Genomic DNA, 10,558 nt, shown 5'->3' with positions numbered 1-10,558 from the left:
AAATCAACCCATGTACATAATAATATATAAACCCCAATAAACCAACCATATTAAGCCAAAAAAAGAAATATAAAATATACTAATAATACCATATAATAAAAAATAAACCCAATAAACCAACCAAAAAAAAGAAATATAAAATATACTAATAATATTCGTCAGCTTCAAAGATTTCATAAATTTCCTCGTCTTCTTTTGCTTCTTTTGTGGCTTTTTCTTTGCCTTTTCGACTCCTTTCGGCTTTTTATTGCTAATATGATATAAACAAAATTAATTAGCGATATTTGCGATGTAAAAATATTAAAAACAATTCAACTTACTGTCGTCGAACTTTCACCAATCTCATCCAAATCTTTGGGTCTAATCGAATTCATTTCCGCTGAATTTAACAAGAAATCCGAATATGGCTCCGTTAAATTCAGCTCCATTGGCTCACAATCTTCGTAAGATTGAATCAAATCATCAATCACATCATCAGTCACGTCATATTCGCTAACGTCGTTTGTTTCGTTGGTTTCATCAGTTTCGTACATTTTCGCTTTATCGAGCGCCCATTCGGGCGCATTTTTGAGAGGTTCACTAGACGTAAAATACATGTCATCATCATAAATTCTCTCTCTTTGCTTTTTTGCGTGTTGAATATATTCTGCTTCAGGGTCCAATACGTTTCGTAATAGGTGTTTTAACTATTTAAAACAAAGATAAACTTTATATATCGAATAAATATTAAAATAGGTTAATAGCAATAATCACTTTAATACCTTGTTCGAACGCCATTCCCGATCGTATACATGCAGGAACCGCTTATTATTAGGCAATTTCTGTCTTGATTCGTCTTCGGAATCCGATTGCTTAATCGAATGACAATCATTCTGTAGAAGCATTAGTAATAATTCATCTTTATCGAATTCCTGTATGTTGGCATCATTTCTTTCGTATAATTTTATTGCGGCCTTTACTCGTCTATTTTTTTTCTGTCGAATATATAAAGATTAATTTCAAATGACTAAAAAAAAAAGAAGTGTATTAAAATAAAATACTCCTCACTTCGGACAATCGCGCATTTACGTGCATTCTTCGATCTACTTTGTCTAATTGGCCTGATTGTCGTTTCTGTTGTCTATCTCTTTTATGCTTGTGCATCGATCGTAACCAGTCTGACAATTGGGTTACCGACGGATTATAATGTCCACTCATCAACTTCTTTAATTCAGGTATCAATTTTTCGTATATCTTTGCTGTCTGTTCACTGAAAGTCTTACCATAATCCAACCGATATTCTTCGGGTATTTGACCTTTCAAGAGGTTCTTCATTTCAGCCTAAACAATAAGAGGAAATAATAAAATAATAAAAGCTGTATATATACATTAACACAATTCGGCTGCAAATAGTCTTGTAAAATTCTTACTCTTGCATCTGTAGCAGCAACTTCATCAGGAGATTCCTCTCTCGATTTTAATCTTTTATTGGGACGTTTTGGTGAATATTGCTGCAGAGGATTAATAATCTTTCAAGGTATGTGAAGTTGTTTGGATTGTTGAAGTTCTTCTCGGAGAGCTTTATTTTCTTCACATAATTCATTCGATTCGTTACTAAAAATTTCATTAAAATCCCGTAACATGGAGTTCTCCTCCTCGATCCTACGAACATGGTCTTCTAAATTATCTATTTTTCGTTTCATTCTGGCTATTTTGGACTTTTCTTGTTTTAATTCGTTCTGTAGTCGAAGGGTTTCTTTTTTTAAATTTCCTAACTCAAAATTACCTATTTTAAATTATAAGGATATGTAACAAACAGATGTAATATAATAAATATCAAAATATAAAAATAACAAATTCGATTTACCCGCTGTCACCCACGTCTGCCACCCGTGGATAAACACATCTTTCTCATTTAACTTATTTCTCGTTACTTTGCTTGGTTTAGATTTTGTTTTTCTTTTAACTTCTCGCTTTCTTTCTCATATATCCGTAGTATTTATTCTCAATACTACTGCTCATTCATAATATTCCCAAAATATTATGCTGCCTGTAATATTTATTCTTTCAAATATTACCATCTTATTTCTTATAAACTGCGAGAGTTTTCCTAACTTCTTATATTTCATACAATAAAACGAGAATAACTCCTCTTACTTTACTTTTCTGGACTTAATAATAATATTAATTAATTCTCAAGCGTACAATGAGCATATTCAAGATAACTTTTAATAATTAATATTTATTTTATTAAATTTGAGTCAAAACTGACTGCGGAATTCCTAACGAATCCCACCTATATTTATACATTTTTAAGAAAACTATTTCTACCACTTCTAACTTTTCTACTAATAAAAATTTAAGAACAATAAGAAAATAAAGATATATTATCATATGACTATCTTGTGACTAAACTAAACTAAACTATAAATATTATTTTATCGGTTAATTATTTATCCTTGTTCCATTCGGTCTTTTATTCATCCGCTCACGTGATCATCCTGATTTCTCGGGTTACAGCTATCCCCCCCAAGAAAAATTTGAGTCCCATCAAATTCTAATTATAACTTCGAAATTTGACCTGTCAATATATTCCTTCAATAATTCTCCATTTACTGGCGTTTTCTGTATCCTTCCCTCCATAGTTTTAATTTTATAAGATCCTTTAGAAATTATTTCATGTATATAATACGGTCCTTTCCATTTTTCTTCTAGTTTTCCAGACCATTGTTTTTCTTTTGCTGCATCATAATATAGCACTTTATCCCCTATTTGAAAATTCTTTTTCATCTTGTATTTCTTATCATGATATTTCTTCTGTTTTTCTTGAGATTTCTCTATATTTTCTTTAGCTTGACTTCTAATGTTCGGTAGATCTTCCATTAAACTATTAATTCTCTGTGTTATCGTAACATTTTCATCTTCTAAATTTAATAATGTCTTCATTTCTCTTCCATATATTAGATATCCTGGTTTTAACTTGGTTGAATCATTCTTCTTTGTTCTATATGCAAATAAAACTCCCGGTATTTTTAAATCCCAATCTTTAATGTTACTCAATTTTGCTAATGATTCACATAGTGTCTTATTGAACCTTTCTATTAATCCATTCGTCTTCGGGTGATAAGGTGTCGAAAAATTGTGTTTTATCTGAAATTCCCTCATTAATAATTCTACTAATTTGTTATTGAAATGACTTCCCCTATCACTTAATATCTTCTTTGGACATCCGTGTCTACATATTATATCTTCATAAATGAATCTTGCAATTTCCTTAGCATCTGCTGTTTCTAGAGCTCTAGCTTCTGGCCATTTCGTAAAATAATCCATTGCCGTAACTATGTATCTATTATTTCTTTCTGTTATTGGTAACGGTCCCACAACATCTATTCCAATCTGATAAAATGGTTCTTTAACTTTTATTACATTTAATTCGTGTTTTCCAATCGGTTTTCCTCTCCTTTGACAACTATCGCATGATTTAACATATATTTCCATATCTTGTTTCATTCTTTTCCAATAATATTTCTCTCTAATCCTTTCATATGTTGCATCTATTCCAAAATGTCCAGATAGTTCATGGTCGTGTGCAATATACATTAATCCTTCGAACTCATATTTTCTTATTACTCTCAGTTCTCTATTATCCTTTATTCTATATAACAAACCATCTTTCATCCTATAGTGTTGTTCATTATCTACATTTTTAATTATCTCATTATATTTATCTTCTTCCATTAACTAGTATTTCTTCTATTTCTTCTTCAAAAGGTAAAATAAACCTAATACTTTTATCTTCAAATAACACGCAGTGATAATTCGTATTCCTGTGTATGATGTAAATATATATTCCTATTCCAATATTTTCAGTAGTCATTTTTATTTTTCCAATAGCTTTTCAACTCGTTTATATACTTTTTTCCAACTTTTGTCATCGTTTTTAATTCTAATCCTCTTATATTTTCCTTTATTCTCATAAATATTCTGATGTTCTTTAAACATTTTCACCATGTCCATATATTCCTCTTCGTTCAACGTTTCATATGATGTTTTATGTCCTTCATTACTTTTCTTAGTTTCTCTTCCAATATAATTATTCCAACATTCTTTATTTTCTAAGAAAATTATTACCGCATTATCTATAATGTCTTTATATTTAAATATCTCTTTCTCCATTTTATGATTCCCATATGGAGTAATATATCCTCTGTCAAAACTTTTGGTCTTTTGATAAAAGTATTCACAATATGGTGACTTATCCAGTATTATAATGTCTTCATCTGTAAATTCAACTATTCTCCTATTGATTTCTTCTACAACTTGTTTTCTAAATAACCATTCATATTCTTTTGAAGGTTCCTCAAATCTCTTATCATCATTTCTTCTTCTTTTAAACTTATTAAATATTATTTTTAAATCATCCTTTTCTTTTAATCGTTTAATTATATTTTCCACTATGGTGGATTTCCCTACACCATCAACCCCATCAACAATAATAATCTGTGGTTTACTCTTCCTTCCTAATTTCTTTAATAATTCTTTTTCTGTCTTTTCTTCTAAGTTCAGTAATATTGCTTCTTTATCATTAAAATATTTCATATCATCCCATTTTCCCTTAAATCTTCTAGCGTCGAACCATTCATTTCCTGATCTAACATATCTCAGCTTTTTCTCTTTATTATTTTCCATTTTCATTATTTCTTGACTTAAATCTCCAGGGTCCCTTTTTATAACTTTCTCTTCAAATTCTAGTCTTGATAACGCATCTGCATTCTTATTTTCTTTACCACTTCTATGTATTACTTCAAAGTCATATTGTTGTAACTCCATTACCCATCTTGCTCTTCTTCCTGTAGGTACTTTAGCATTCATTAATCCTTTTAACGCAGCATGATCCGTTATAACCGTAAATTTTCTTCCTGCTAAGAACTTATGGAAATACTTGATCCCCCAGAATATTGCTAAACATTCTAATTCTGTTATTGCATAATTCTTTTCTGCTCCCACTAAACTTCTACTAGCATAGGCGATAACAAATTCTTTATTTTCTTCATTTTTCTGAGATAATACTGCTCCTAACCCTTCTCCTGACGCGTCTGTAATCAATATAAACTCCTTTTCGAAGTTAGGGTGATCTAATACTGGTTTCTCCATTAATCTTATTTTTAATTCTTCAAATGCTTCCTGCTGTTTCTCTGTCCATTCAAATGGTACATCCTTTTTAACTAAGTGATATAAAGGTTTTGCTATTTTCGCAAAATTCTTTATAAATCTTCTATAATATGAGCACAATCCTAAAAATGATCTCACTTGTGTAACAGTTTCTGGTATCTTTATTTCTTTAATCTTCTCCACTTTCTTTGCATCTGGTTTCAAACCATCTCTTCCAACTATATGTCCTAAAAATTCTATATTTCGTTCACCAAACTTACATTTCTTCAATTTCACAATCAAGTTGTTTTTCTTTAATTTGTTCAACACTTTATCGATATGTTCCACATGTTCTTCAAAATTTTTTGAATAAATCATTATATCATCTAGATATACTATTACAAATTCTCCAATATATTCTTTTAATATCTCATCCATTATCCTCTGAAATGTTCCTGGTGCATTCTTTAAACCAAATGGCATAACATTATATTCATATAATCCTTGTGAACATATAAATGCTGTCTTTTCTTTATCTTCTTCTACCATTTCTACTTGATGATACCCTGCCGCTAGATCCAAACTCGTAAACCATCTCGCTGTTCTATATTTTTCTAATAATTCGTCTATTCTTGGTAATGGGTATGCATCCGACTTAGTTATATTATTCAATTTCCTATAATCAATGCAAAATCTATAATTTCCTGTTTTCTTTCCTGCTAGTGTTACTGGAGACGCCCATGGACTCCATGACTTTCTAATTTTCCCCATTTTTAATAACTGTTCAACTTCTTTCTTTATAAACTTTCCCTTTTCCTCGGTCTCTTTATACCTCTTCTGTGCTATTGGTTCTTGACCTTCTTTAATTTCTATTTTATGTCTAACAGTGTCTACCTTTCCTAATTTTTCTCCATCGTATTCAAATATCTCTTCATAACTTTTGATTAGCTTTATTATACCATCCTTTCTTTTACCTGTTACTTCTCCCAAATTTATCTTTTTATCGAACTTTTCCCATTTAGTTTCATTTTTATCATTTTCATTTATCATTTTAAAATTTATTTATTATTTTATTTCTTATTATTATTTCAACAATTTTACATTTTGGGACAATTTTAGCCCTTTTTATATAATTTAATCCTCATTTTCACTAGATATTTCACTATCATCAGACGAGCTTTCTTCACTGGAACTTTCACTATCTTCTTGAGACTCATTTTCTTTTACTACTTCCTTTTCTTTTATTGCTTCTTTTACTGTATATAACTTCTTTCCTTCTTCTTGTTCATAATCAGATTCTCCTGATTCACTTTCATAGTCGGATTCTTCTGACTCTTCCACTTGTTTAATATACCACACTGGTATGTCTATTATTTCTTCATCATTTTCTAATTCCAATATCTTTTCTTTATAGTTGATATTTGCATTCCATTTATCCAATAAATCATTTCCTATAATCATTTCTTTTTGCTTTGAATCTATTACATCTAATGTTACTGGTAATACTAATTCTTTGTAAACTTTTATTTCTGTATTCACTTTTCCTAATGAAGCAATCTTTCCTCCATCTGCTAATGTACACGTAATATTACTTTTTCCTTTTATTGGTATATTTAACTCTTTTCTTAATTTCTCTGTTATTACACTTATTGCTGCCCCTGAATCTATTACAACTTCGATTTCCTTATCATTTATTATAAACTGTGTTTTCATTGCCGTTGTAACTTCTTTTTCTCCACTTATTTCAGTCTTTTTCACCTCCGAGTGTAGTCACTCTGTTTTATCTCCTTTTCTTATCATTTTCTTTATCATTCTTCCTTGTTGTTCCACAATATTAAGTAGATTTCCATAATCTACTGGATCTTTTGATTTAACTCCTATAATTTTATCTTCTCTTGGTCTACGTTTTCCCCCTGCTTCTTTCCATCTATTTATTCCTTCCATTGTGTCATAATATTCTCCTCTCTTTTTACTCCATTTATATCTTTTTGGGATATTCGTATTGTCTGGTCCTATTGGTCTATTATACATTGGTTGCTCATCCTCCACATATTCTTCCATCGGAACTTCTCTTCTATTTCTATATTTATGTTCTTCTTTCCCTCTTTCCTCAATCTCTTTGTCTAAATTTGGCTTTCCAAAATTTTTCCATCCTTGTTTAGGATTTATTCTATTACTTCTCCTTCTTTCTTGTACTGGGTTATCTTTTTCATACAAATCACGATTGTAGTTATACAATTGTGGATCATCATATTCATTATTTTCATAGTCGTAATCATCATCTGATTCTTCATTTTCGTAGTCATAATCTTCTTCATGGTCTTCTATATCCATTAAATTAACTCTTCTCTCATTTCTTCTGATATTATTTCCTAATGGACATCTAGTCGCAAAATGACCTCTTCTATTACACCTAAAACAAGTTATTTCATCATAATTAATTGGTGCTCCATTATTTCTTCTCTGATTCAATTGGTTTCTATTCCCATTATTATTCAACTCCCTTTCCATATTTCGTACTTGTTTTTCCAATTTGGCAATTCTCATTTTCTCTAATTTTTCCACTAAATCGTCCTCATAATCTTCCTTTAACGGTTTGTTAAACTTATTTTCTTGTTCATTTCTTTTATCACTGTTTTGTCTAATATCTTGAATATTATTATTCTGAATATTATTCTGATTTAACAAACTTTGATTCATCATACTTTGTATCATCATTTGATTTCCTGTCTCTATAATTTTAGCTCTTTCAACAGCTGCATCCAACGTCGCTGGTGCTGTTTCCATTACTCTTGATATCATAACTGGATTCAGTCCCTGAATAAAATAGTTAATTTTATACATTTCTCCTAAATCATTAACTCCTGGTGCTATTTTTCTTATTAACTTTCTGAATCTGCTTGCATATGCTCCTACTTTCTCATTCATTTCTTGTTTAATCGTTTGTAACTCTCTAATCCATTGATTCTTTCTAACATCGCTTGCATAATGTTCCTTCAGTATTTTAGTAAAATCATTATTCCCATGGTTATGACCATTGTCCTCCCATCTTTGTATATCTCCTTGTTTGTTTTCATACCAATCAGCTGCTTCTCCTCGCATACATGCTGCTGCTTTTCTTATTTTATCTATTTGATTAGCTCCTTCTTGATAACCATTTGCGCTCCAAACAACCTCAAAATCTCTAATCCACTCATATGGATCTTGATCTCCTCCATAATATAATGGTAAATCTCCTACTTTCGCTGCTCTATTCACTGGTCCTGTCAAATTTCCAACTCTTGTTTCAACTTGATTAATTCTTCCAAATATTGTATCTGCTGGTGGAACTAAAGCATTCCAATCATTTCCTATATCATGTCCTAATATTATATTTCCAAACGTTCTCAAATCTTCTCTGATGTGATTTCTTTCTGCCATATTCAATAATATATTCTCTTGAAATAAATCCTGTAAATTATAATCAGATAGTTCACTTTCTGTATCAGAATTTTCAATATCAGAATCCTTAATATTTAACGAATTATTCGAATCTGAATTTTGACTTAAGCCAAAATCTTCCGTATTTATAATATTTTCCTCATTGTTTTCAATTCTATTTTCATCAAAGTCTTCAGAATTTTCTTCCCAAATCTCATATTCTTCTGGATCTAATATCTCTCCAATCTTTTCCGAATCATCTGAATTATCATTTTCTTCTTCACTTTCTTCAATCTCGAATTTCCTTAAGTACTCATCCAATATTCTCTTTATTTCCCTTTCTGATTCATTTTTATATTCTTGAAATTTTCTTATAAAGTCTGCACTTAATATATCAACATCTCTATATCCCATACTTATTAATCTTAATAATTCTCCATCAGAAACTTCAATTTTTAAAACTTTAATTAAGTTTCTTAGCTGTTCTAATCTTTTCTCTATTTCCGTTTCATCATCCGATTTATTCTCGTCTTCTAAATTTTCTGGTCCTTTTTCATAACAACTTTTACATATCTTTTCTATAAATTCTTTATTGTATTCTACCGCTTCTATTGCTTCTTTCTTTAATATTATTTTATTGCACATTGGGCATTCTATCGTATACATATAATGCCATATTCTTAACTCTTCTTCTATTCTTTCGTCATCTAATTCTTCAATAGTTTTGTAAAAACTCATAAATTCTTTAGTCTTCATTATTTCATATTCCACTCTGAAATTTATTATTCGCCTTATCTCTTCAGTATCAATTTCATAACCATTTTCTAACCAATAATTTCTGTATATTCTTTCTATATGTTCATCTCCTTCATTCGAACTTGATTCTCCTAAATCATCTGAATTTTCCAGTTCTCCTACATCACTTTGTTCTTCAACAAAACCTTTTGCTTCTACAATTTTCTTTATTATCTTATCTGTTATGTCGTCATCTATCCATGGTTTCGGGTATTTATTTCCATCCCACCATTGATATGTTATACTTTTCTGAAACTTTCTGACTTTCTCTCTATTCTCTTCTTCTACTATATTTTCTTCTAAATGCAATATTTCCTTGAAATATCTCATTGTGCTATATCCTTTGTTTTTAATGGTTATTGGTTCTGTTTTTTCTAACCATTCCTCAAATTTTGCAAATCTCATATCTAATTCATCATCTTCTATAATATATCTATATGTTAACAATTCCCTATTTCCTAATAAATTCTCTTCTGTTTGTTCATCTAATATAAGTTCATTATCTTCATTCAGTATGTAATGTTCACATATTACTTTTATTACTGATATAATTCCTATTTTTCTGTAGTCCGGTTTATTTCTATACCTTATTGATCTTACGACTACATCCAACAGTTTTTCTCCTTCTTTTCTCATTCTCTCAGATTCTTTATTTCTTTTCTTTTTACTAGATGGATAATTTTCTTCCCCATCCTTTCTTGTTAGTATTATGTATTCCATTAATTTCATATACGTATTTCTGTTATAACTCATTGCTTCTAATATTACTTTTTGAAAAATTTTCCAAAATCTTTTAAACCAATCTTCTATCTTTATTTCATCAATACTATAACATTTCAGGCATGAAGGATCTACTTGATATTCCTTCCTCGATTCATTATGTTTTTCTATTTCATGTTTATTTTTGATCTCTTCTAATTCATCGTATATTTCAGACATCTTGATTTATTTTATTTACCTATTTACTTGCAAAATGATTTCATTTCATATTTCCCGTCTATTTATATTTTTATTCATATAGTATTTATTCGTTTATCATTTCAATCTTTATTTCTTTTATATTTTCATGTTTACAACTTTCTACTACATTTCTTTATTATATTTTATATCACATAGTATTCTATTACTTATAACTTGATATTCTTCCAACTTCATCAATTCCTAATTAGTTTAACGTCTTTCTGGACAACTATTTGTCTCTAAATTCTTATTA

General features: G+C 29.6%; 2 protein-coding genes across 2 annotated transcripts; both read right to left on the bottom strand.

Moving 5' to 3' along the window:
* Positions 1–244: 244 nt before the first annotated feature.
* On the bottom strand, positions 245–1,682 carry OCT59_003625 (uncharacterized protein; the record flags this gene model as incomplete). Its single annotated transcript, XM_066147764.1, has 6 exons — positions 245–250; positions 321–686; positions 762–974; positions 1,069–1,320; positions 1,410–1,490; positions 1,650–1,682. The coding sequence occupies 6 exons, from the start codon at positions 1,680–1,682 to the stop codon at positions 245–247; spliced, it is 951 nt and encodes a 316-aa protein (XP_065996437.1).
* A 4,582-nt stretch (positions 1,683–6,264) lies between these two features.
* Positions 6,265–6,591, bottom strand: OCT59_003624 (uncharacterized protein; the record flags this gene model as incomplete). Its single annotated transcript, XM_025328285.2, has 1 exon — positions 6,265–6,591. The coding sequence occupies one exon, from the start codon at positions 6,589–6,591 to the stop codon at positions 6,265–6,267; it is 327 nt and encodes a 108-aa protein (XP_025167263.2).
* Positions 6,592–10,558: the final 3,967 nt, after the last annotated feature.

Source organism: Rhizophagus irregularis, chromosome 12 (assembly GCF_026210795.1).
Source record: "Rhizophagus irregularis chromosome 12, complete sequence".
NCBI classification, from domain to species: domain Eukaryota; kingdom Fungi; phylum Glomeromycota; class Glomeromycetes; order Glomerales; family Glomeraceae; genus Rhizophagus; species Rhizophagus irregularis.
Note: the sequence above shows the minus strand (reverse complement) of the source record. Positions and strands in the feature narration are given on the sequence as shown.